At 56.8% G+C, this 27,634-nt stretch overlaps 1 protein-coding gene across 4 annotated transcripts in view; it reads right to left on the minus strand.

The window, feature by feature from the left end:
• CBFA2T3 (CBFA2/RUNX1 partner transcriptional co-repressor 3) overlaps positions 1-27,634 on the minus strand; it is a 152,128-nt gene that overhangs the window by 11,881 nt on the left and 112,613 nt on the right. For 2 of the 4 annotated variants that reach the window (XM_081108404.1, XM_081108406.1), the window contains exons 2-5: positions 10,998-11,147; positions 7,142-7,219; positions 3,902-4,143; positions 3,666-3,755 (exon numbers count right to left, since the gene is read on the minus strand). In XM_081108404.1, coding sequence (XP_080964530.1) covers positions 3,666-3,755; positions 3,902-4,143; positions 7,142-7,219; positions 10,998-11,147 — 560 coding nt within the window. The remainder of the gene's footprint in view (positions 1-3,665; positions 3,756-3,901; positions 4,144-7,141; positions 7,220-10,997; positions 11,148-27,634) is intronic. The other 2 variants (XM_081108405.1, XM_081108407.1) reach the window with 1 other exon arrangement.

The following is a 27,634-nucleotide window of genomic DNA, read 5'->3' on the forward strand; positions in this document are numbered from 1 at the left end:
TGTTTGGATAGCTGAACGCGGGCCAGCCCGCCATCTGGCGAACATGTTAGGAGCATGAGCTGGGGAAGGAGGTCCCGGGAGGTCTGAAGACGCCAAACATCCTCCTCTCCCTGGCTGGCCCCTCCTTTCCCTCGCAGCCTCCCTTTGGCCGGCCGGCAGGGCGGGACTGCACAGGCACCGGCTGGTCGCTGTTGGGGTGGTAGAAACATCTGGATTCTTGGCCGGCTGGGGCCAGCTGGGAGCCGGGACCACGGGTGGAGGCTGGTTGGGCGGGGCAGCCTCTTCCAGCTTCTGGAAAGCCCCAGCACTCAGCCAGGCACAGCATTGAGCTCAGGAAAGGGTGCAGGGGGCCCAGGGTCCTTGGGTGGGGGAACAGGGACCCCAGCCCAGAAGAAATGGGTAGAGACTGTGGAGGGCCATGACTGGCAGACCCCTCCAGGCAGCAGTTCCCATTGTGTCCCCAAAGGCCCAGGTGCCAGGGAGGCCTCACCACTTTGGTGCTGGACAGACTAAACTGGTGGCAATGATCTCTGGACCTGGACTCTACTGTCTGAATGAAGGTTCTGATGCTGCAGAAAAGCCTAGAACTGCCCTCTTCACAGATGGGAACTCTGTTTCAGAGGGAAGCCAGTGTTTGCAAAAACAACCACAATAACGGTGTTAGTTGAGCTGACATCTTCCACAAACGGCATGCCCGTGGCCAGCGCCCCCCCCCCGCCCCCCCCGGCTTTGCCGTGTGACCTTGGGGAAGTCACTTAACTCCTTTGGCTTTTGCCTCATCGGCAACTGGAGCTGTGAACAGCACCTGCGCCTTCCGTCCTGGACGCGAAGGGCTCCTGTGAGCTTCTTATGAATTAACTCCTCCATGCCAACCCGTGAGGTGGCTGTCACATCCCCCGTGACGGGGACAGGACTGAGGCCAGAGTCTTTCCAAAGCCCATGGGTGGAGCTGGGGTTTGAGCCTGAGCTGCATTCTCAGCCAGAGTTCCTGCCTCTCTGCAGTACGATAGCTCCAAGGGCCCTGCCGTCAGGGTACCGCACGCTGCCCACACAGTGGGCCTAGTGCACCATCGTACCCGTGAAGGTCACAGAGGAGGTGACACAGTGGGTTGGGCAGGGGGCACTCCTGATAGGACCCCTCACAATGCTCTGGGTCCTAAAGGGGCCAGAGCTCCTACAACAAGGAGGATAGGGGCTGCTCCCCGGGCAGGACCATGGGGACAGGCCAGGGCCTTGTCAACAACCCCCGGAAACAGAACTGGCTGCCCCCCAGGAGCTGCATGTCAGTGAGAGGAATGGACTGTGTCCTTGACAGTCCTGTCAACCCAGGGCCCTGGGTGTGATCCCAGGCCCCCGGCGCTGCAGGCAGGTCGCTCACCCTATAGAAAGAGCAATCTAGGCACAGAAGCCCTAATAGCATATGAGAGGAAACTGAGGCAGAGAGCTACCTCAGCAGGCCGTGCTAGGCTGGGCACGTCCTGTCCAGCGCCTCATGGGGGTGTGTCAGGGAGGATGCTGGGGTGCAAGGCACAGTGGGCACTGGGCAAGGCCTGGCTGGGGAGAGCAGGGGACGCGGATGTTGGCCCTACCCCTGCTCCTCGGATAAACAAGGGCAGCTGACGCGGGCGGGCTGGACATCTGCTGTAAATATTTGATCCGACAGAATAAGCAGGCGCACTGTGTCCCCGAAGATGGGGAGTGGTGGAGTCAGCAGTAAGTTGAAAGGAGGAGAGAGAAGGGAAGGGCTCCTAATGAATTGCAAATGACTGCCAGATGGGCCCAAACCCTGCTCCATGCCAGCAGCCTCTTTGTCGCCAGCTTAGGAGTGTGAGCTCAGTGGGGTGTGGGCGGAAGGGCAGGAAGGAGGGAGGGAGAGCGGGTGTAGATGTGGGGGCACAAAGTGGGGTCCCCTTGGCAAGGGACTGCAGGGAACAAGGTGTGGGTCTGGGACATACCCTGTAAAAGCAGGGGGTGTTTGGAGTCTGACAGAGCCAGGTTCCAGCCTTGGCTCCATCTCTCCACCAGCGGGGGAGACCTCAGGGCCTCAGTTTCCCCACCTGTTAATCAGGAACTATGCCTGTGCCACCCCTCCTTACAGGGATCCTAGGGGCCAGCAGGGGCGGTGTCGAAGGTGTTTTGCAAAGCATGCCTTGTCTGCAAAACATTTTTAAGTCCCCAGATGACAAAAGCCAATTCTTCACGTGCATTGCTTCACGAAATCTTGCTAACGGCCTGAAAATGATTCCCACTTTACAGCTGCAGAAAATGAGGCACGGAGGGGCGAACCAGCCTGGCCCAGGCCAGCAGGGGCTCAGCTGCAGGGGCAGGGCTCAAACCTGGGAGTGTCTCGTCTGCTCTGTCCTGCCAGGGCCCGGTCGTGCGGTGAGTAGGGCCCACTCTGGAAGCATCTCAGAGGCTGGGAAATGAGAGCCCCAGGGAACCCTGACCTCAGGAGGTGCACGGCAGCAAAGGGTCATGGGGTCAAACACTTTTGGGAATTGCTCCCTCTTGGCCCTTCTGGGAGGGGGTGACCCTCGTTTAGGGGAGTGAAGACCCTGAGAAGTACTGAGTGAAGACTCTGTCGTAACGCGGGCTAGGCCTGTGCTTGTCCTTGTGGAAATGTAGGTACTGACTCTGTGGGTCGGGGCCGAGCCCAGGAACCTGCATCGCTCATAAGCCCCTGGTGCTGCCACCAGACACCAGCTATTCCCGCTGAGAGGCCTGGTCCGTTGTTTATCTTCCATGTTTGACCACACGACCTTTTTTTTGTTTTTTACATCTGACAGCATTCGTTTATCTACCCACCTTTCCACCAACATACCACCCACCATCTGTCTGTCCACCCACCTGTCCCTCCATCTGTCCTCTGTCCCTTCCCCCTCACTATCCCTCAAACAGCAGGCACACCCTTCTCCAGAGCCTTTGCACATGCTTGGAAGACTCGGTGCCCTGCTCTCCACCGGGTTCCCTCCCTCCCCTCCCCAGCCCTCATCATTTGCCCATTCCTGTGTCACACATCACAGAATTTATAGCTATTGCTGGTTGGCTGTCTCCCATCCCACCAGGCCATTGGCTCCAGAAGGGACTGTGTCTGCTGTGCTCCCTGCTATCTCCCTAAGCCTTGCACAGTACCTGGCACATATAGGTGCTCAAAAAATAGCTGTACAGTAGACAAGTACCTTTGGCCAATACTATATAATAAAAGGCTAATATGCAAATTGTCCCCTCAGGAGTTCGACTGGGAGTTTGTCTCTTGCTATGACGTGCGCTGACCACCAGGGGGCGGCGTGGAACATGCCAGGTGACCAGCGGCGGTGGCTGGGCACTGAGGGAGTGAGGGAAGGAGGAGGCAGGAGGTGGGGAGGCTGGGAGGTGGGGAGGCGGGGAGGCGGGGAAACTGATTGGCCCTGATTGCTGGCCAGGCCTAGGGACCCTACCCGTGCACAAATTTTGTGCACCGGGCCTTTAGTAAATAATAACAGGACTGATTGGAGAGCTTTCTTACAGCACTGGGTTTGGTGGTTGACTAATCCGGTCTGGTAACTAGTCAGAGCTGTTCCCTGGGTATGGGATGGCTGAGCATGACGCCTGGTCAGAGCTGGCAGAGAATGAACTTGGGGCTCCTGGGGGAGGCCTTGGCACGAGGGAGCAGGGTTTGCTGTTACCTTCAGGAAAGGGATGACAAATGGGCGCAGTGGGAAGTTGGTGGCCTCCTGAAGCTTGGAATGAAACTCCTCAATGGTCAGTGTAGAGTTCTGAGGGGAGAAAACCACCACGCATCAGCCCAAGCCCCGTCCACCCAGCCCAAAGAGGGCAGGAGGCCCGAGGGCTGGGCACGACCCAGTATCCCCGCGTCCCCGCTCAGCAGCCTCATCCTCTGTGGCCATGCTGCCCCACTCACCACAAGCCCCAGCACAAGCGTGCGGACGCGTTCCCCGATCTCTGGGGAGATGTCGCTGCCGAATTGCTGCAGGGTGGTGAGGAAGCGCTTGAGTTTGCTGAGCTGCCGTGCCCCGCAGGCTGGGGGCAGGTGTTGTGTGGACAGTGAGGCTGTGGATGAGGTGGCTGGGCCATTGCTGAAGCCGTTGGGCGTGGATGGGGTGCCGTTGATGGCTGTCGGCGAGTGGCTGCCGCCGTTCATTACTGTGGGGGGAGAGGGGAGTGAGGAGCAAGCAGAGAGCCAGGGTCCCTGCCTAGAGTCATCGGGACGCCATGGGAGCACCACACCCTTTACAGATGCGTAATCCGGGGCCTGGAAAGGTGGAGCCTCGTCCCAGGTCTCAGGGAGTGGGGGCTGCTTGGTCAGACCCTCCACCCCCCAGGCTGCTCAGTGTCTACTGTGAACAGAGGGGCTTCTCCACTATTAGGGACCTGCTGGCCCACTCCCCTCTCCTTGGGGGAGACCACTCCTCCACCCTCCTCCACCATGACAGCCCTGCGAGGTGCCCACTCCCAATCAGGTGCCATCGCCCACACAAGGGCTCCAACCCCCATGCTGATGGGACTCGGGTGGGGCAGAGGGACCCAGACACCCCAGGACAAGTGGGGCTGGATCCTGGCGGGGGAGCCCCTGGGCTGGGTGCTGCTGTTGCACAGGCTGTATGTGGAGAACCAGCAAGTTACCTAAGGGACCCACATGCACACATTGCAGGGGCCCCAGGAGCAGGGCTGTGAGTTACCCAGGCCCTGGCGGTATCATCCAGGGTGTCCCAGGGCTGGCAGAGGCCAGGGGTGCTGGGAAATGGTCCCAGGACAGCACCTCCTCCCTCAGGCTTGGGTGACAAGCTCTCACACTGGAGGCGAGGGGGCCCTCTGTGCCCGATCACTTGCATCGTTGTCCCCTAGCCTCAGAAACCCTAGTGATGACCACCAGGGTCTACAGAGAGGTCAGAGGTCACAGGCTTCCAGGGCCCTTGGTAAGGGTGGAGGGGACTCGGGGTGGGGAAGCTGGATATTTCTGGGAGGCCTGAGGCTCAACTGCTAAACCTGGGAGCCGCTCACACCTTGCATCCTTGGCTACCACACCGGCACCTGCTCCAGGCAGCTCACTCTTGTTCTTACACTCAGCCCCTTGTATGCTCATCTGCCTGCTCCCTCGTCCTACACCTGTGGGCACTCCTGGCACGGGGTTGGGAGTGGGCACCCTGCCTGAGGCCCTATATCACCTGCACTAGCTTAGATGGGGGTGAGACTTGGGCCTGGCCTTGGTTTCTTTATATGCAAATGACCCCTGGCCCAAACCAGGGGCGGCACTTCCCCACTCCACAGTGCTGGGCCCCTCTGCTCCGGGCTTCTGCGGCTGAGAGAACCACGCTTGTTCTTCTACCCATGGAAGGAGCCAGAAACGCTTGGCCTTGATTGCTTTCACATGTGGGTGATCACTCATCAATAACTGGCCCCCACTTAGCAGAAGTTCGGAAATCACTGATGAGGCAGGGCTGACACAATGCGCGCGGAAACCTGTCTGCCTCCCTGGTCTGGATGATCGTAGGAGCGCCTTCTGGACCCTAGAAGTGACACCAGCTCTGGAATAGTCCCGCAGGGAGGTGCGCCTTGCTCAGCCTTCCCTCTCACTCTGGGATGAAGAGAGAACTCCAAACACAGGACAGGAAGAGGCCCCGTCCTCCCCCCGTCTGAGGCATCATCCAGAGGACCCTGGCCAGACCAGAAGACTCCACTGTTGTGCTAATTTTCTGTCTCACCAGCGAGTTCCAGCCAACCCCACGGCGGACCCTGACACACACACACACACACCCTGGTCAAGACTGATGACGGCCACCAGCGGTCACACCAGCCAGGCCAGGAGATGGCCCACTGCCACGGGAGACCTCTCCGCGGTGGGGGGCTCATTCCGAGTGGCAGAGTTGGGCTATCACCTGGGGTCTGGACCTTCCAGAGGCTTCTAAGATGTGTGGCTGTCCATGCTTCCTGGGTTCCCACCCACGGCCCCTGGCCCAGCCTGGGCCCAGCCTCCCTGCAGCTCCCTTACCAGCCTGCCCTCGGTGCCTGGGTCCTCCCGGAGGCCTGCTTGCCCTCGCTGGCCCGTGCTCCCTCCCTCAGGCTGCCGGGCAGTCTCAGCAGCTTGCTAAAGAGACGCCGAAAATAACCCCCGGCCACAAGTGCTTTCATTCCACAACAGGTGTGTTACTAAGTTAGACCGCACACGTGTCCCCGGCTGAGGTTTGGGGGCACACACTAGCACCCCCGCAGCTCCCCAGCCCTGGGCCTGGGCGGGGGTCAGGCTGGGATGATGAACCAACAAACAGCCTCCCTGCCAGCCCCTCTCCCTGCTGCAGAAGCAGCTCTGGGGCTGGGAATCACACCGTCCTGATAGCGCTGCAGTGCAGCGACGGCCGGACCCAAGAGCAAGGCCAGGCATCACAGAATAATGGCAAGGAGGACCACGCATCACAGGACATAAATAATGCACAGTCATTATGTCACCTCCTCTTGGAGCCGGCAGCTACACGGCAGCCACGCCTGGGCTGCGCAGTCCAACCGGCTTGCAGTGGGTGCCTGTCCTGACGCTGGCTGACATCACTCTGAGCATCGCTCCATGAAAACTTCCTGTTATGGACATCGGCCTTGGCCTGAGCACTTTGATGGAAATGTCCACTAGTGACCATAATGTCCACTGAGCACCCAGTATGTGCCAGGCCTCCCGCCGACTCCACCAGCAGCATATGACAACTTCTAGATGGGGAAACTGAGGCACAGATGCTGGTACCTGCCCAAGGTCGCCCCACTGGGAAGAGGAGGAGCTGGGATTTGACCCAGGCTGGGGTCTGCCCTTGAGCTGCTAAGCTACGGACTTGCATTGACATTCTACCTTCTCACAACGCTGGGATCGGCCATATCCGCCCTGTTTTGTGGATCGGGGAAAAGGAACACAGAAGGTGTCCACCTGCCTAACGTCACACAAGTCGTGAGGAGCAAGGCTGGGAGGTGACTGTGGGTCTGAGGACTCCGGCTGCTCTGCTCTCCTGGGCCTGCCCCTCGGACCTCTCTCCGCAGACCTCACTGACATGCAGACGCAGTAGTGGATTGTGTAGGCAAGTGGGGTCATTGTCAAGGCCTTCCCAGGCAGAGGGTGCGGGTGAGGACCTCCTGGGAGGCCTGTGGTTTTTGTTATTTTACTTACAAAGACAGACCATAGACCATTTTAAGCAGCCATGAAAACGGCCGTGGGGCAGGGACATCGCAGGCCCGTCCTCTCGATCTGTAAGCAAAATAAGAAAAACACTCTGTGAGGAAGGGGGCCACGGGCAGGTGGCTCTGCCCTGCGGGGTGCCTCAATCGGCCCTCCCCTCTCTGCTTTATGACAGCAGTTTTGGGGATTGGGACTGTCACCACCTTAGGCCAGTCATTCCCTTCTGAAGGTCTCAGCTTTCTCTGTTACATGATGGGGCTTGATTATGGGATCTCTTAAGGACATTTCTGGTGGGACCTTCCAGGGGCCTACAAGAATTCTGGCATCTCCATCTGCATGAGTGGGGTACCTGGTTCTTAAAATGTTCTCTTCCTGGAAGGTGCCTGCTGACCCCACTCAGCACCATCCTCAAGGGACCCGGAGCCTGAGCTGACTTATGAATCAGGGCTAGGGGTCTCCATCGACAGACAACCCAATGATGGTTCCAAAACGAAGCCCAGGACCGAACTGCAATGAGGGGAGGAAGCACCAAACAGGAAAGAAGATTTGATTTGTTTGAGCTGGAATTAGTGAGCGGAGGCCAGAGGAGACAGGCTATGCTGCTGTAATCAGAAAGTGAGCCCCCTGTCACATGGGGCAATCAAGGGCAGGCTGGAGTGTTAGCCCTTTGAGGGTCCTCCCAGCTGCAGAGTAGCTCCTTACATTCCTCCCCAGAGTTCTCTCAGTCCCCCTGTCCATCTCCCTGGCCACACCACAGCTTCAACTCCAAAATGAATTTGTGCCTAGGGCGGTCACTGGGCAAGAAAACCACAGCCCTCCAGCCCTGGTTCAAGGTCAGCCTCTGGTCAGCCTGGCTCACAGGCTGGTCCCAGGGAAGCTGGAGAGACTCTTGGCAGGAATCCGAGGCTGAGCACAGCGTCCATTCAGGCTGCCACCAGCCAGGTGCATGGACATGGTTAACCACCCGCTCTCAGGGAATTCTTCGGTAGGAAACAAATCTGAGGCCACCTAGAGGTGGCCTGACACCCAGAGAGATGGCCCCAGCAGCCCAGTGAAACTAAAGCATCAGCTTAGAAAAGAATTACTTGTCTCTTATGACCTCTGTGCTCTAAATAGAGCCGGGACCTCGAATCCAGGGGCATGAGCCCGCAGTGGTGGGGGCGCACGGGGATGGGAGGGTGTAAGGGGAGCACCCTGAGCCACACGCAGGCCTTCTGCCCACACGCACACCTGTTCACAGGCCTCCTGCAAGCACACGGGGGTGGTGTCAGCTGACCTTAGCCCTGTCCCCAACCTGAAACATCTGGTTCCCAGACCATTGCTTTCTGGAACATGGGCTCCTGGAGAAAAGTAGGCTGAGGGAGAAGCATGTGCCCATGAGCCTCAGAGCCTTGGCCTGACCTCAAGTGTCTGTTGGCTTCTCCTGCTTGGGACCGAACACGAGGTGGGTTGTCACCTTAGGTCAGCGGTTCTCAACCTGTGGGTCGCCAACCTGTGGGTCGCGACCCCTTTGGGGGTCGAATGACCCTTTCACAGGGGTCGCCTAAGACCATCGGAGAACACATATATAATTACATATTGTTTTTGTGATTAATCACTATGCTTTAATTATGTGCAATTTGTAACAATGAAAATACATCCTGCATATCAGATATTGACATTACGATTCATAACAGTAGCAAAATTACAGTTATGAAGTAGCATCGAAAATAATTTTATGGTTGGGGGTCACTACAACATGAGGAACTGTATTAAAGGGTTGCGGCATTAGGAAGGTTGAGAACCACTGCCTTAGGTGGTAGCCCATGGCCTTTCCTTGGGAGCTGCTGCTGCCCTGCAGGAGTCATTCCTTTTCTCCCTGGCTGAGGTGCAGGCTGTGAAGTTAAATACAACTCACGCCCCCCTTTTCTACCTACGGGGCCCTGACGGGGTGGCAGCTGTTGAGTAGATGGAGATGCTGCCTGCGTTCCACTCAGAGGTGAGGACTGACTCTGCCAAAAGAGAGGGCAGGGTGACCAGGCGGCCAGCGCCACGCAAGAATTGTGTGTGGGAGAAAGCCCAGCCTCTGGCCCCTTCTAGTGTGGCTGACAAAGGCAGATGCGGACCTGTGGGCTGAGAACTGTGGAGTGAGAGCCCGCTGCCCTGGGCCCGTCCTGGGGCAGGAGGCAGAGCTGAGGACCTGTTCCAGTCTCTGTGATGCATGGGGACCCTAGCTAAGACCTGCTAGAAAGGGGGAGCCGGAACCTTCTGTGCCAAGTGAAGGTGTAGGGAAAGGTATTGGTCGCTAAGCTCCTACTGTGTGTTGAGATGTCCCTGTTTTCAGGCTGCCACACACGGCAGCAGGTGATATCGCTCCATTTATCAAACTGAGGCTCGGAGAGTCAGGAGACTGGCTTAAGCCAATATCCTACAAATAAGGGGCCGAGCCTGACCCCACAGCCAATGCCTTTTTCCTGAGGGAGGCTGGGCCACGAAGCTGGGGCCGCCAGCCTTGGGTGGCACACCCAGCGCCCTCTGTGTCCAGACATAGAGATCTAGACCGGCCTTGTGGTTCATCCCACGCTCTGGGCAGAGCTATGGGTCCTGGCTGGAGACAGCTGCTCTTACTTCTTAGCCCAGTGAGGACCAGGAGCCACAGCCTAAGGCAGTGATGGCGAACCTTTTGAGCTCAGCGTGTCAGCATTTTGAAAAACCCTAACTTAACTCTGGTGCCGTGTCACATATAGAAATTTTTGATATTTGGGACCATAGTAAAACAAAGATTTACATTTCTGATATTTATTTTATATATTTAAATGCCATTTAACAAAGAAAAATCAACCAAAAAAATGAGTTCGCCTGTCACCTCTGACATGTGTGTCATAGGTTCGCCATCACTGAGCTAAGGAGTCCGTGGCTCCTGCCACACCAGAGAGGCTTCATTTGGGTTTCAAAGCCTGGGAAGGGTCCTGAGGCGTGGAGGTGGTGCACGGATTCTCTCCAATGCCCATCAGAAACCCTTAGGACACACTGCTAAGCCCCTGGCCCAAACCTGAGGATTTCCTTCCCAACTGTTCAGGGACCCAAATCACTGCGCCCCCGACTTCTCTGACTCTAAGGAACAGACTCCAGCAGTGGCGGTGGGTTCCGGAGGACCCAGAGCTGCTGTGAGGGTCGAGACACTCAACCTGGATGTACCCACGGCTGGCGAGGCACTGCCTAAGGGTCTGTTCTACCCACCACATTGCTGGCAGCTGAGGCCCTGCTGACCCCAGTTTCTGGCCAACCTGCACCCCCCACGGCGGCCTGGCTGCAGAGCCCCTGGTATGAGAGCCCGTGGGGAGCTCCTCGGAGACCAGAGCCGCCTCTGCTGGCTCTCCAGCAGGGCGCAGGCCTGACTGAGTTCACCTGCACTGCGTAACCTGCTGTCTGACCGGGAAGCCCCAACCCGCTCCGAGTCCCAACATAACAGCCAACGTTGATGGAATGTTCACGATATGCCGGCCACTGGGTAGGAACTGCTATGAACTCACTTGTCTGCACAGCAGCTCAGCGAGGCAGGGGCCACAGCCAGCTCTGCTGTATAGATGAGGAATGTGAGGCCCAGAGAGGTTGTGTGGCTTGCACAAGGGCCCACAGTTATGAAGTGGAAGAGTTGGCATTTGAACCTCAAAGCTTGGCCTCTGAGCCATGATGGGCCCCCACCTTTCAAGGGCCGTTCAACAGTGGATGTTTCAGGGTTTAGGGCACAGGAACCGGAGCACCGGCTCTATTAGCATGAAATGAGGTTTGGCACCTCAGCAACTTCAAGGGCCCCAGAGATCTCTCTGCTCTGCCCCATGTGGTGCCCAGCCCCGGAGTTACTCACTTGTGTGGGGTGTGAAGGAGTGCCGTGTGGTGCCCTGGGACGCAGAGGGTGGAGGGGGCGGCATGCTGGGGGGCGTGGACCGGGGCTGTGTCTTCACCTCCGCGGGGGAGTCAGGCATCGCGGCAGCCTTCTTCTCCTTCCTGTCCACTGCTGTGCGGGGGTGCGGGGAGGGGAGAAGAAGAGAAAAGCCAGTGAAGCAGGCGGAGCGGGGAGCGGGCAGCGCCTCCCCAGCCACACCTCGTGCCTGAAAAGCCCCGGCCCCCAGCAGCTGGGTTTGAGACTGTGCTGCTGGGGACCCAGGTGGCGGTTACCCAGCTGGACCCAAGGTGGCTCCGTCTCTGCCCACAAAGCCAGATCCGGCCCCAGAGCCTGGCCAATCCCAGATAAGCCCCAGGTGTGTTCACAGGTGGCTGATATCTCACCCACCTGGGACCAGAGGGTGGGCTTGGGTCAGCCCATCTCAGGTAGGCTGCTAGAGCCCTAGGCTGGCCAGCACGGGGGCTTGGATCCTCCATGGGCTGGGGTGGTGGGCGCTCTGGTACTGCGGACCCGGGAGTCGGGCGGCACCCACTGAGGCAGCCTCCACCAGCACTTCCTGAAGGGCCTGTTCAGATGCACATGCTGGCCTCCCCACTCCCCTTTCTGATTAAGCCGGTGTGGGGTGGGCATCTGTGTTCCAATCAGGGCCCCAGGTGAGGCTGCTGCAGTGGGTTGAGGCCCCATTCAGGCTGGAATGGGGGTCTTCCAGGAGACACGGGGTGGTGGAAACTCCTTTATAACCATCTCCTGGCCCTGGGCAATTCCTGGGAGCAGCCAGGCTGGGGACATGGCCAGTTTCAGGCTGGCCTCGGTCTGCCCACTCAAGGTGTGGTCTGTAGCCCAAGGGTTGAGGCCCTGGAAACGGTCAAAAGTCGTCTGTGGTCTGATGCTCTGCTAGGGGCCAGCTGCGCGGGGAGAGGGTGGAAGTGGCAAAATGAAACCTGGGTGGGGCCTGAGCTCCCGGCCCCACAAAGCAGGACCCAGAGGAAAAGGCCTCCGAGTTACTCTGGCCAAACACACAGACCCTGAGCCAGCAGCTGCCTGGGCATTCTTTAAGGTGGAAGGGGGTGAGCACTGGACCTCCCGCTCCATCTTAACACAGGGTCAGCCAGGGCCCGCCCGCGTAGGCCACAAAGACCTGGGAGCAGAGGCTGGGATTTCGGATGGCCCAGCTGCTCAGGGCCGTGGAGGTGGACTTTCTCTACCTGTTACGTAAAGAGGCACAGCCACCCTGCCCTGAGCTCGTCCTGCTAACGCTGATGGGGTCTCATCCAGAGCCAGGGAGATGGTGGGGCAGAACGGCCGTCAAGGCTCAGTGCCCCTTAGCAGTCACCATGTGGCTACAGTTCTTTCCCCTCTCCTCTCCCCCCATTCGCCCCTTGCTCAGGCAGACACATAGACATGTGTGTGGGGGGGTGGCCCGCCTCTGGGGATGGTGATTAATAATGCTCACAAATGGCAGGACCATTCTCTCATGCGCAATGCTGTGCAAACCTCCCTTCATCTCTCCCTACCTCCCCCTCACAGAGAGGAGATGCCCACCCGTCCGCAGCAGCAGGGAGGGGCTCTCACAGTCCTCCACACTCCAGGGCCCCGGGGGTGAGAGGGAAGCCCCGCCCTGCTGGGCCCACGGAGGGAAGCAGCCAGAATCAGCCGTCACCAAGCCTCGCAGCACCTGCTGTCCACTCAGCTGCAGCCGCTGGCCTCCCTCCCGCCGGGCACCCCGCTCCCCCTTCCCCACAGCCAGCCTGTCAGGAGGCTGATGGCTGGGCACATGTGCACTGCAGCTGTGGGGCCCGTCAACACCATGCCTGGCTGCAGGGCCGGTGGCCAGTCCCTGGTGACAACCAAAGAAGGCAAGCGTGGCTGGCCGCCGTGGGCCTTGGGCCACCCCTAAGGGTGCAGGCTGTCCTGGCCAGCCCTTCATCTGACCAGGCCACCCCAGGGCAGGCAGTGCCACCAGCATGCTTGGAAGGGTGTTTCGGATGCCAACCTGGGACACGGGCCGCAGGCCTGTTCTGACTTTCCAAAGCCCTTCCACACTGGGGCTTGGCGGAAGCCTCAGAGACTAAACAGACCAGAAAAGCCGATAAAGGAAAACCCCTTCAGTTGGGGAGGGCCACTCAACGTACTGACACTCCTACACGGAGCTTGTTAACAGGACCCTCAGTGGTCAGAGAGAGGCAGAGGAAGGTTCCAGGCAGGACAGCTTGACACATCGCACTATCTCCACAGCCCGAGAGCGGGCTCAGGATACACTCATGCCATAGTGCCTGCTGGACTCGAGGCTGGAGCAGGCAGAGCTCCGCTGGTGCCCAGCAACCTTGGGTGAGAAGGAGGGGGAGGCAGGCGCAAGGCGTAGGAGAGGAGGCAGGTCCTGCTCTCAGCACTGGACAGTCATCAATCCTTTTATTCTCACCAAAGCCCCCTGTTTCGCAGGCACAGAGAGGTGCAGTGATCTGCCCAAGGGCACACAGCAAGTATGGGTGCCTCCCTGCAGTCACATGGGTTTGCAGGGTTTCGTGGCTGTCACCCACAGGCACCCTTCTCCTTTTAGAAGAGGCATCATGTTGCCCCAGCTCCTGCCTGGCTTGTGGGTCCTGAGCATGCTGGGACCCTAGGTGCGCCACACGGGAGCTCATGAGTCTTTCTCGAATCTTGTTTGAGTCCTGGCTCTCTTTCCCTCCGGGCAAGGGGACCTAGGGCAAGTTATCTCATCTGCGCGCCTCCATAAGGGGCAGCTGGAGGTTCGATGAGATCAGGTGAAGGGTCTGCACATAGGAGCGCTCAGTGAAATGCGGCAAAGGGTTAGAGAGCAGCTCATGTGCTGGGTCCCTGCTCTCAGGCTGCCCAGCCCAGACCCCGCCTCGGAAAGGAGGAAACGGCGGGCCTCAGCGCAGAGCAGAGGTGGTGTGGAGATGAGGAGGACCAGCACCGTGGGCAAGGAACAGAGCACAAGGGCCAGAGGCGAGTGCTCAGGGCCTCTAGTTGCACAGAAAAATCGGGAAGGAAGGCCAGCTGGGGCTGGGCTGCGAGTGTAGATGCCTGCACGGCAGCGGGGGCCACTGAGGGCTCTGCACAGCAGCTGGAGCGGGTCTGGAGTGCGCACATGGCTTCTCTGGCCTAAACCCCTTCAGCGGCTTCCCGGCACACGGGCTTCACCAGGCCTTACCCCCGGGGCAAACACAGGTGCCTCTCTACACTCTAAGGAGCCACCAGACAGGGGCAACTCTGTTCTCCCTGTGCTGGCTCCCCCCTTCAAGGCCTCATACTGAGCTAAGGCTGCTCGGGGTCCCCCCAGACTCACTGGGAGGCTCAGACCCCCAGCAGCTCTCACACAACCTTCCTGCCCAAGGCAGCCAGAGTAGGGACGTCCAGGAGGGACCCTGTGCCCATAAGCCAGTGAGAGCAGGAGCGGCCAGGGTATGGGGGGAATGGGAGAATCCAGGGGAGGGCCCTACTGTTGGCTTCTAGGTGCTCCACGCTTTTCCCGTTTCCCACCGAGGCTGCTGAGGGGGCCAGCATGAGCCGGCTCAGAGGGCAGAGCTCCCAAAGTTCGAACCGCCACCCGTAAACCTGGGCCAGCCCCACAAGACACTCGTTCCCTCCCCATTCTTTGTCCCCTCCCTCCTCCAGTGTCCACTCTCAGGTGTCCTCAGACCCAGTCGGAGCTGGGCTCGTGCCCTGCACGTCCACACAGCGTCCCCAGAAAGCGCTGTCAGGGCCCAGGTGTTGGCTCTCCAAGGTCACCAGCCTGGGAGAGGCAGACCAAGGCCTGCCCTGGCCATTGGACCCCCGCACTTATCCATCTTCTAATGGGCTGTCCCCCACCCCCTATAGGGGCTTTCTTTGTTGTCTTTCCCACCATGGATGCACAAGGGATGCTGGTTCCTGAAGTGGCTGGTGTCTTGATATCGTCTGAGTGTGCAGGAGCGATTCACGACATCCTAGTGAGAGAGAGGGGAGAGGGTGGGCAAAAGCACCCTGTCCTCTCCAGCCCCTGGGATCTGGGCTTCCTGCTCCAGTTCACGGTCAGAGCTCCCCGCCCCCTGCCCGCTGCTCCCAGCACTAAAGAACATTCCCAGACCCTGTGCTCCCAGGGCCCGAGGGACACCCTGTGTCTTTCCCAGACGGGTATCCAGTTCCCAGCGAAATGTCACTAATCCATCGACAGAGGAAGCAGCTCTCCAAGGCCAGGCGGAGTTGGTGGGAAAGAACACGGAATGTGCCGGAACAAGCCACCCCATCCATCACTGTCCGTGTCTGCCTGTGGTTCCCAGCCCACACTGCCTGGCTGAGAACTGGCCATCAACCAGGGCTCCCAGCCCTGGGGTTCTAGAACCCTCTGCAGAAGGAGGACCTGCTAGCATCAGCACAGCTCATTTTCCCGGCTTTGCCCTCCTTGAATCCACGTTGCTGCCAAAATATCAAGCTCCCGCTTTGATCTTTTGTAGTCTGATTCCTACTGCTACCTCATTTGACCCTCACAAAAGCCGGGGGATGTAGGAAGGCAGCAGGTAATGACAGGTAACCTGCCGCAGGCTCTCTGCACAGGCACCAACAGGTACTGACAGATAACAACAGGTAATCTCAGCTGTTGCTGCCTCAGGCCCTTTGCACAGGGACTGACAGGCAACAATGCCAGGGCCCTGCCCTGAGCACCCTGCACGAACCACCTCATCTTGTCCCTACAGCAAGCCTGTGAGGTGAACAGGTGAGGAAACCGAGGACTTGAAGCCAGGCTGCCTGGCCCCGGAGGCCACTCTTTTGTGGGGTCGTGGGACAAGCTCCCACACAGAAACTGAGCAGGTGCTGCTCCTGGGTTGGGCACAGCCCCCCTGCCCCCCAGTGCCCTTCTCCAGGAGCTGACCTGCAGGCAAGGGTTCCTGAGGTCCATGGGGGGCTGGGGAGGGGCCCTGAAGGTTTCAGCCCCTCTCAAGTCCCCAGCATAACAAAGAGGCCGGTCTCAGAAGTACTGAGTGTGTGAGCAGAGTCTTTTCCAGGGCTGCCGGGTGAGCTTGGTGTGGGGGGCCCTGCACCGGAGGAAGGACACGTGCCCGTTTCCTCTTCTGTAAAGCAAGCAGGGACTCTGGGCAGCTGCTCAGCCTCAGTCTCCACATCTGTAAGTAGGAGTAAGGAGAGAGCGCTCAGAGGGCAGAGCAACATGCGCAGCCACAGTCCCTGGCGATCGCGGTGACTCTGACGGTGGTGAGGACCAAAGGACACCAGCGTGTAACCGTGGTCCAGTCATTTTCCTCTTGCATCTCGCAAACATTGCCTCTTCCTTGCAGGGAAGTGCAGATGAGCAAAAGGAAAGGAAATCCCTCTGTGAGGTTGTCTGGCCAAGGCTACCCTCACCACGTCCTCCACAACCAGGTGAGACTGACAAGCCCGTACCCACCATCCCCTGAGAGGTGAAGGCTCTGCAGGTGGGTGGGGGGCAGAGCCAGGATACGGCCCCCCGTCTCTGAATTCCCAGCTTCTGCCTCTGTGGGCAGCGGGCCACTACCTTAAATCCTGCCAAGGTAAACCTGTCTGTTCGAGTTTCTTGGGAACCGGAGTGGGAAGTGCCCTCTAAGGCACATTTCCTAAGACGGGTAAAGGTGGCTGCCTGTGTCCCAGCCAGTGCCCTTGAGAGCACACATGGTCCTCTGTGACTGGCTGTCCCCTTTGCCCTCCCCTCCCACACCTCACCCTTGTGGGCTTGGCTGTGTCTGCCTCGGGCCTTTGCCTGGCTGTTCCCATTGCCAAGAGTTCCTTCCCCTGGGTACCTGGAGATCTGCTTGCATCCTCCACCTCTTTGCCCAAATGCAAAACCAAGAGTCCAGGACAGTACCAGGCACACAGGAGGTACTCAATAGATACTTGCTGAATTATGACCAAGAGGACCCCGGGAGACAGCCCATCAACAGGAGACTGTTCCAGGCTTCCCGGCCCCCCAGGCTTCCTTTTACCAGTCACGATTCCTGAGCCCTCTGCCTCAAAGTCCGCCCCTAAGTACTGTCACCTCCCGGCCACCTTCTCTGTGTGGTAACGTCCTGATGCAGGTGGGTGTCTGGGGTAGGAAGGTCATGGCTTCACCCAAGGCCACAGCTCAACGAGGCTGCCTGGCTCAGGGCTCTGATTCCTAAACACTGCTATGCCTGCCAGGATTTTCATCCCTTTGCCAGTCCATCCATCCATTCATTCACAGACCTCCTATTACAATGGTGCTTGGCTCCTTCTAATTACAAATAACCCCTGATCCTCCCACAAGCCTGTCACCAAACTCACGGAAGAGATAGAAAGTGTGAGTGTGTTTGAGGAGAAATCAGGCTACACATGCATCAGGGCATCCCCCATGGGCAGGATCCCTTAGAAGAGGGGTCCTCAAACTACGGCCCGCGGGCCACATGCAAATACAAATATTGTATTTGTTCCCGTTTTTTTACTTCAAAATAAGATATGTGCAGTGTGCATAGGAATTTGTTCATAGTTTTTTTTTTAAACTATAATCCGGCCCTCCAACGGTCTGAGGGACAGTGAACTGGCCCCCTGTTTAAAAAGTTTGAGGACCCCTGCCTTAGAAGATGTAACGGAGCCATGGACACCAAAGCAGCACAGTGAGCCCGGGGAGCCAGGCTGGGGTCAGCCACTGGGGGCGCCATCTTTGGAGCAGCAAGCAGTTCGGTGAGGGGTGGAGCCGGGTCCCCTGGTTTTCGGAGCAGCCCTCCTGAGTGCTCAGTGCCCACGGGGCCCTTCGTGTCCACACAAAGAGTGATGTCCTTTCTGGCTCAGGTGGCCCCAGGGAGGTTTTCTGGCCTCATATCCATGGGACCTTGAAAGCCATGAGCGACAGGGTGGTGCAGGGAAGTCTTTCTTTGAAGGCCTGGGTGCCCTGAGTGCCCGCAGGGCCCCGTCTCTGGGAAGACCCCGTGCACCCTGTGCTGACGGCTGTGCGGCCAGGGAGAGGTGAGACAGGCTACTCTACCAGTTCACAGAGGGGCCCCGTCCCCAGAGTGGCCGGAATTCAAGATGCAAACAGGAGGAGCAGTGAGAGAGGGGGAGCCCACTCTCTCTCATGGAGGAGGGGGCATTTGAACCTCCAAACCTTTGCTTAGGCAGCTCTGGCCCCTAGAATGCCCACCCTCCTCCCCTCAAGGGTTGCCTGGAGAGTGGGTGGGGGCTCCTCTCCTGCAACCTTGGGGTCTTGAGTAAGCCAGGTGATCTCCCCACTGAGAGCAAACTTCCTGGCGGGGGTGGGCACCCCGACTCTTCTGGGCCCTCTTAAAGGGAATAAATGGAGGGAAAAGTTAGGCCCGAACCCTCGGGAAGCAGCCACATCTCAAAGGGGTCTGGGACCAGAGATGGCAGGGGGCTCCCAGGCTGGGGCAATGGTGAAGGGATGTGGAGGGGCTGCCTGTGTTCAGGGCCAACCCTACAGCCAGATGGGTGGGTCTGACCAGGAGGGACCCATCCCCCAGCCCTCAAGGCCAATGTCAGGGGGACACTCATCTTTGATCCCAGACCTCGGCAAAGCCGGGGATGTTGGGGGTGGCGCAGCCTAATGAGTCCCAGGCGCTGGAACTTGAGTCACTTCCCACATCTGGTTTCTATTAAGGCCTCCACCACCCGATGAATAAGTAATAATACAAAAACACAAGGATTAGTATTTTCCCTGCATTGCTCCAGGCGGGCCTCCTGCCCAGCCCTGCCCAGTCCTTGGGGCCTGACCCGGGTGGGCTACTCCTCTGCCTGCCACCACCCTTCCCACAGCACGGTATGGAGCCCCCCCTCCTGGCCCCAGGGACCCCGACCCCCAGGCCTGTGGGTGATGACTGTGAAGACTGCAGGTCACCATGACAACAATGTTGGCCCAGGAGTCAGGAAACCCGGGTTCCCATCCTGCTCTGTGACCAACTACTGTGAACTCGGGGAAATGACCCAGCTGGCCTCCGAGCCTCAGTTTACCCACTGGTAAATAGGGCCTGTAACTCTGCTTCTTGGGGTGGGGATGGTCTTAAATAAGGAGCCCAGAAGGGCCCCGGGAACTGGAAACTACATGGCTCAGGCCATCAGGGGGCAGGTTCTGGTCGGCCTTCCTCCTTTCCCGCCTCAGTCTCTCAGCCGCAAGCGCAGTGGCTTTTCTACGCTGGGCCTGAGTGCTCTCACCTGCAGAATGGGGATGGGAACAGGCCCCACTCCACAGAGTACAGGAAGGGCAAAACTCCTTAATCCAGGGAAGGCGTCCAGCACGCGTGCGGCACAGAGGAGACCCTGCTGTGGGGTCCTGGAAGGAAGGCTCTGTCCTCGGCATGTGTGTGTGCACAACTTCGCTTTTATTTATTAATTTATTTTAATCCTCACCTGAGGATATTTTTTCATTGATTTTTAGAGAAAGTGGAAGGGAAGGGGGGAGAGACAAAAAGAAACATCGATGTGAGAGAGACACATTGATTGGTTGCCTCCCGCACGCACTCTGACCAGGGCCAGGGCTCAAGTCTGCAACCGAGGTACATGCCCTTGACAGGAATCAAACCCAGGACCCGCAGTCTGCAGGCTGATGCTCTATCCATAGAGCAAAACCGGCTAGGGTACAGCTTCGATTGTGAATAGTTTCTCTTTTGCTAAGAGCTGTTTCTGTGCCGGGGGTTTTGAAACACCTCTCCCATTCAACACTCCTGACAAAACCCTGAGGTGTTAGGATCCCGAGTTACAGATGGGGAAACTGAGGCACAAATTAGTGACGTCACTAGCCCCAGGCCACATGGCCATCACACAGCAGACCCCATGTGTGTCCAGCTCAAAGGTTGAAGCCCCCAGCTGGCTGGTGGCAGCGCTCGTCTCTCCCTGTGGATGTACTCAGAGCCTGCCCAGAAGGGGCCAGCCAGCCTCCGTCCCATGAGAGAGTCCACAAGAGAATGTCCCAGGGGCACAGGGAAGCACCCTCGCAGATACAGGGGGACACTTGGCAGTGGGCAGGCTGCCCACCATCGTAAGCAGGAGTTCATGACATCCTGTCAGGGTGAAGGGAGCCGGTATGCCTGGGTGGGAAAGTCCCTTCTACCACTGAGATGCTGCAAAATTGGACCAGACCCAATCCCACCAGAACTCCCCTCCAGCAGGGCCCACCCACCCCTTCTGAACTGGAAAAGCACAGCCCATGTTATGCCTATAAATGAGTCTGGGGCTCATCAAAGAAGCCGGGGCAAAACTGCTCAATAGGTGGCAGATGGACTGAGTGTACCCTGCACAGCTCCTGCGCTCTGACTGCCTTACAGTCCTTGGGCCCAGCTCTCGCTCTTGTCCTGCTTGGGACCTCTGCACCTGCTGGGGCGCTGCCCCACATCACAGCAGGGCTGTCTTCTTCTCATCATTCAGGTTTGGGCTCAAATGCCCCTCCTCAGAGCAGCCTTCCTGCTCACCCAACTCAAACTGCCCCCACCCCTGTGCTTCCTGCTACGTCACCCAATTTTTTCTGCTTTGGGACACTTGTCAGCACCTGGAACCAATCATTGGCTGTGTTGGTCCTTGTGCCCACTGCCTGTCTTCCCAATCACACGGTCTTGTCTTTCTCTGTACTGGCCCCAGAACAATCGCCTGACACTTAGTAGGTCCTCCATGAAGGTTTGTTGGCTGAACACTAAGAGAGAGTGTGCTTCCTACCTGCCCTCTGTTGCCCTGGATCCCATCTATGCATGTTTGAGAGCTTGGCCCATTGTGGTGGGAGAGAACCTGGTTCGGGCTTGGGTCAGGACCTGTGCCCCTGCCAGTGGTCCCTTCAAGCAGCTCCCATGTGTGTAAGTGGGAAGGACATCCATCCCTTCATGCTGTGTCTGAGGACCAAGGAGCTATTGGAGCCTATCCCACAGCAAGGAAGCTTGGTTACAGCTACTAAGATCCCCTCCACCTCTGAGGTGGATGCATTGCAAAGTGGCCTCAATTATTTGCTCTTCCTGACCCAGGCCCACTGCAGTGTGACTGCGGCTCTACCTATCCAGAGACAGAGTTGCTTTTTTCCCTTGGATCTGGGCTGGCCCTGGGACTTTGTATGGCTAATAGGATGCAGTAAAAGTGATGTCAGTCAACTGTGAGCCTGGACACAGAGGCTGGCTCCACTTGCTCTCTTGTTGACCCTCCTGCTGGAGGGCGAGATATGCATGGGGCAGTTGTCCCAGCTGAGGGCCTAGTCATGTGGGGTGGCCAGGCACAATCAGCAGAGCTGCTGATCTGGAACCCACAGCTGACCACAGACCCACATCTTCCCACAGTCCCAAGAGCAAGCCCAACCAGGATCAGAACTTCCCAGATAAGCCTGACTAAACTGCCAGCCCAAACAGCAGAACTATGATCCAAATAAAGGTAGTTGTTTCAAGCTACTATTTGGGGGTTATTTATTACACAGCAGTAGCTAACTGATACATTTTAGTATTGAGAACTACAACATATTGGAGCTGGAAGGGAACTTAGAGGCCAACCAATAAGAACTTACAGATGGCAAACTGAAGTTGAATCAGGGCCTCCTGCCTCTTGGCTCCCCACTCCTCTTGAACTGGAAAAGCACAGCCCATGTTACACCTATAACATGATGGTGGTGACTTGGCTTGGACAAGCAAATCCACCTCAGCGAATGTGTTCAAAGGTCATCATCAGGATGCCAGCCAACAGTTACCTACAAGGATGCTCATCATAGCATTGTAAGAGTGAAGAACAGGGAATAAATAAGATGACCACAATAGAGGGCTTGTTAAAGAAACTTTCTGGTTAATGCAACATTATGGAATCTTCAAAACCATGCTATAGTTACATTCACTTTGGAAACTTTTTCAGTATCCAATAGCCTGAACTATCACACACCCCAAGCCACAGTGATTTTACTCCTAGGCCCAGAACCAACAGATGTGCAAACCCATGTGAGTCAGCAGCAAGAAATCAGAGTGGTCATCAGCCACCTTGTCACAAAGGCCCAAAGGGAAGTCCTCCAATTGCCCATCAAGAGTCAAATGGTCATGAGTCATGGCAGATCCACATGGTGAAATACTATATAGCAAGGAAAAAGGACAAGAACAATCATATGCACCAACATGGATGCATCTCATAAACATGCGAGTGAGTGGTTGCCATGAGACCCCAAAGAGTGCATGCCATGTGCTTCCATTTATATGAAGTTCAGAAACAGGCAAAATGGTCTATGGTGTCACAGTCAGGTTGGTGGTTCCCTTGACAGAGAATGACTGGGAGGGGATCAGGGCCTGAGGGCAGGGCAGGTAATGTTTGTTATCGGGACACTTTATGAAGTTCATGCTGCACACTTTTCCATGTGTGTGTTATATTTCAAATACCCACTACTAGCAAAAATGATGCCATGATAGATAGAATATTATCTAATGATCTGGAAAAGTGACTCATGAGTAAGAATCAAAGGAGGTGACAAAAGCATGTAACTCCATCTTGTAAGTAAACATATGCACAGAAAAATGATGAGAAATGAACTGTGACCATGGTTCCTGGGTAGAAAGCAGGTCAGAGCCATTATGTTCTTGCTGGTGTCTTCAAGGAAAGTCTGGGGTTCTGGTCGGGCTGTGGAGCCCACAGATCCGACTGACCACTGATGCCCCGACCCCTTGGCCCTGAGCCCTGTGGGCTGTTACGAGTCTGGTCTTCTACAGCGTACTGGCAAAGAGTTAAAGTGGGGGAGGGTGGAGAGCTCAAAGAGCTGGAATGAAAACCTTCCCTGCTCTCCAAAGGGCAGCAAACACGATCCAGATGTCAGGCCTGCTCACCCTGTAGCTAGCACACAAAGGAAGCACATTCCTCACCCAGCTGCTGGGACTGAGAGCTGCGGGGGAGGCGCCCGACATCTGGGCCCCTGCTGCAGGAGGAGGGGCTGCCAGATTGGGGGAGGGGCAGCAAAAATAGCGGACACCCTCCTCTCCCAGCACTGGTCCTGGGGCTCTGGAGTCTCCTCTCATCCTCCCAGGTCCATTGCCACCAAGGGCAAGTGGCCCATCGGCAGACTGGTGCACCTACCTGCGTGTGAATGGGCTATGACAATGAATGTGGTGGTCTGGCTGCCCGGGTGGGTGGGCACAAGGGGGTGTGGGTATATATAGAGAGATAAGTGGGTAAGTAGGAGGCAGATGGATGGGTGGGTAGATGATGGACTGATGGATGGGTAGATTATGGATGCCTGGATGTGTGGGTGGATGGGTGGACAGACGGAGGAGTGGGTGGATGAATTTTTGAATGGATGGATTGGTGGGCGCGTGGATGGATAGATGAGTGGTTGGGTTGGATAGATGGAAGGATGGATGGACATATGAGTAGATGTGTGAGTGAGTAGATGGATGGTGCTCTGAACTGAGTGAGATGCAGATGAGTCCCTTCTCAGGTGCTCAAAGGTGGTGGGGGTGGTGGAAACACAGGCCACTATAGTCATGCAGTGGTGGGAAAAGCCCACGTTGGGGTTAGACAAGCTCAAGATCAGCCCCTGACCTCACCTCTTAGGCGGCTGTGGGCAAGCCTCCTTGCTTCTCTGAGCCCTGGTTTACTCATCTGTACACTAGGAGGATGTTGTGAGGATTAAGTAAGAGACTGGTAAGCGAATACCCACAACTGCTTTGCACTTGCGTATACACACACACACACACACACACACACACACCTATCTATGACATGTTGGTTGGGGGCTGGGGACTCTAGGAGAGTGTCTCACCAGGCTTGAGCGGATTCAGTGCGGGCCTCCTGGAGGACACCTACCCTGAGATTGAACAGAAGAAGAGTCCAATGATAGAGTTTGTCTCCTCACCCCCCCCCCCCCCAAATCCCCCCCCTCCGCTTATGGGCTGCGACAGAGGGACAGTATATATATATATATATATATATATATATATATATATATATATATAGTGTGTGTGTGTGTGTGTGTGTGTGTGTGTGGTGTCTGCTTGTGTGTTTCCTACAGGGAGGGGATGTGACCCCAAGAAAGGCTGCAGAACACCCCTGGATATTTAAAACATGGAATGTTCATGTGCACAGTATCTCTAGAAGGAAACAGAAACTGCACCTGGGAAGAAGGGGAGCAAGACTTCCTTGTCTCTGCACTCCCTTCTGTAACAGACCCCCCCCCCCCATTTAAACCATGTATTTGATTGATTGATTGACCTTTTAATCCTCACCTGAGGATACTTTTTTCCATTGCTTCCTAGAGAGAGTGGAAAAGGCGGGGTGGGGAAGAGAGAGAAAGAAACATCGATGCGACAGACACATCGTCTCCCTCACAATCCCTGACTAGGGCCAGGGGATCAAACCTGCAACCCAGGTACATGCCCTTGACTGGGAATAAAATCTGAGACCCTTTGGTGCAAGGGCCGACGCCCTAATCACCGAACACACCAGCCAGGGCCCTTGCTTTATTTTTTAGTTGCTTGCTGCCCACCAGCTCTGTGCCCCGCCCCATCCAAGAAGTAAACAGTCACAATAAGTAACAGATAGATCATTACAAACTGTCATATAAGCTAATAAACATACATTGTATAGTTTATTTATTTTAAAAAAGGAATTGATGAAATCTAAGGAACTCATGGGGCCATGGATGTGCGTCTGGGTCTGCCCTCTGAGCTCAGAGCTGGATAAAGTGGAAAGTCCTACGGACAGCGGCAGTCACACCCTGGGCTGGGGCTCGAGTGTCAGAGCTTCTATGGCAGCCGTGGGCAAACTACGGCCCGCGGGCCTGATCCGGCCCGTTTGAAATGAATAAAACTATTGAAACAAAAAGACCATACCCTTTTATGTAATGATGTTTACTTTGAATTTATATTAGTTCACACAAACACTCCATCCATGCTTTTGTTCCGGCCCTCTGGTCCAGTTTAAGAACCCCTTGTGGCCCTCGAGTCAAAAAGTTTGCCCACCGCTGTTCTACGGAGAGGTGATGCTGCAGCTGGGTCCTGACGGCTATAAAACTGGCACCCCTGACGAAAGGCTGAGGGGAAGGCGCCCCCAGCAGAGGGCATAGCTCCGTCAAAGGCATGGCAGTTGGAGTTCAGGAACAAACTGAAGTTCTGCCACAGGTGAGGTGGGGTGGGCAGGAGGCCGGTGGAAGGCCAGCCAGTCTGTGGAGGGTCTGGAAAGCCCGGCCCAGTGGTGAGGATTTCCCTCTGCCGGCAACGAGGCGCCACGAAGGCTTAACCAATTCCCAACATGTTTTCATTGTTTAAAAAATGTGCAAATTGGCTGCATATCACCTTGAACCCTCCAGAGAAATGCTGCCAAATTTTAAAATAATGCTGCTCATATGAATGCTAAGTAATAATTAGGGGCTGGCGGTTTATCCTGCACGTGTTTCTCCTGAGTGCCAGATGATTCTCCCGCCAGCCCCCGAACAGCCACTCAGCTACATGACCTGTGAGGACCCAGGTCACCTGTGATGTGTACACTGAGCCACAAACACCGATGAGGCTTACGTCAGCCCCTGCAGGGTGGGGACACGATCCCCCTGCTGACGGGGCCTGAGGGCCTGCGGGCTGTGATGTATGCGAGAGCCCTCCAATACGAGGGGCTGAAATGGGATTTTAGAAATAACCGCGCAGGAGAGACGGGGACACGAAAAGGCAGTTTGGGCTGGTTTTGCTCCCAGGGTCGTTCCTAACCTCTTATCTCCCCACTTTCATAGAGATGACCCTTGAGCCAGTGTGACTGAGTGGAGGCAAGAGTAGGCCTCCTGTGGCAGCACCCTGATACCCCCCCAACAGGGAGCACCCTGCAGATCGAGGACCTGGGGCTCCCTTTCACCCCCACCCAGAGGCGCACACATACCCTACTGTCCCCGTGTCCTCTCAGTTCCTGGCACATTGAAGGCACCAACCAGGCCCACCCTGACACCACCACCGGGGACAAAGGCAGACCAGTGAGAAGACCCCACCACGTCGGAACCCTCGGCCCTTCTGCCCCTGTGGGCACAGGGTGTCCTCCTGCCAAGCCTTCATGGGGGTGCTGGGGGCTCTCGCTTCCTCTTGCAGAATAGGCAAAGGCAGGAGGGCAAGCCCCATGCTGGGGGCTTTTCAGCTAACTCATTATTGAGGTCAAAGCTCACTACACAGGGAGGCCATTACTGTCCTCACTTCCCAGGTGCCCAGAGAGGTCCAGGGCCTCACCTAAGTCACACAGAATCGGTACAGGGCTTGGGCTCCCAAGGACACCACAGGCGCTGTGGCCCCAGCATGCTGCTCGCCTCTTCAGATACCCATGGCTGCGGTGATTTTATGATTTTACTCCAGCAGAACTGGAGAGGCCTGGCGTCAGGGTAGCCTCATACCACCTCCAGGAGGGAGGGACCGAGCCCCAGCAGCCTCGGTGTGGCTGCTGGTGACACACTTTGGGCATTCTGAGCTGGAGGCTTTGGGGCTCTGACTTTCCAGGGCTTTTCTCCCCAATGGATTCCAGAATGTTCCATGTTCTTGCCCTAAGGGCCATCAAAATGTCCCAGAAATTCCAACTGTATGTCACCCAAAGGGCATAGGCCAGGGTCCCCCTCCGCAGGTGGTGCCAAGAGCCTTAGGAGCACCCACGTCCCCAGCTTTTGGGGCAGAGCTTTTGTGCATTTGCTGTGAACCGGGGGCCAAGTTTTTCACCGGCATCACCTCTCACAAGAACCCCACTATTTACCCTATGTTCAGAGGAGTTAGCAACGTGTCCTTGGTGACCTGGCAGCCTGGCCCTGGCCAGGACTGTCACTGTCACACAGGAAAACCCAGTCTTGGCAATGCTCCCCCAGCAGAGAGGGGGGGCAAGGAAAAGGGTCCCTGCTCCTCCAGTCCCTGGACCCAGAGTCACCTCTGCTGACAGTTCTTGTAGATCCGTCCAGATATCTCTGTGTAAATACAATCCTGGGCATGTTTACCCTTTAAGAGAAGGCAAACAAAGATGCCTACAGGTCAGACGCTTCTGTTATCAGTGTCCCCCCCCCCGCCCCCCCCCCCCCCCCCCGCTTGACGACGTGTCTTTTCCAGTGACAACCTGGAGGCTGCGCTCGGGTCCTCACTTGTACAATGGGAATAATTATCTCTTCCCTTGAGTGTTAACAGGAGAATCAAAGTAATACTGCTCACCCGCAACGCTTACTGCTTCAGCCAGGCATACAGCAAGGGCCACCTTAGTGCCAGTCTACAAAGAGGCAACTCCCTGAGCACTTGCTTCCTCGAGGGCCCTTCCGTGAGCTCTCCATGCAGATGGGCTCACCTATCCTGTCCCTGAACCCAGGTGCTGAAAGGTTTGGACCCTGCAAAGACAGGGTAGGTCAGGCCCCAGGCCCACTGCTCGTGCCCAGCACAGACACATGATATGCCTCCTTGGTCACAAGAAGCTCTGACACGCTATCAACTGACAATGTCTGTCGATGGATGTGTGGTTAACAGTTAGATAGACATGAGCAGAGCAAGGACGATGGGCCAGGTACAGAAGGGCACCAGGGTGGAAAGCGCCGGTGCCTAGCAGCAGGCAGAACAAGGACCCCACACCCCAGGGTAACCTTTCCTCCCCTAGCATATCGCTGGTAGTGAGGTTCAGACCCCCGGATCTTTCATATCGCTGGTCATGTGAGTCGGACCCTTCCCTGACCT

The sequence above is a fragment of the Myotis nattereri genome, assembly GCF_964212035.1.
Source record: "Myotis nattereri genome assembly, chromosome: 15".
Lineage (NCBI taxonomy): Eukaryota > Metazoa > Chordata > Mammalia > Chiroptera > Vespertilionidae > Myotis > Myotis nattereri.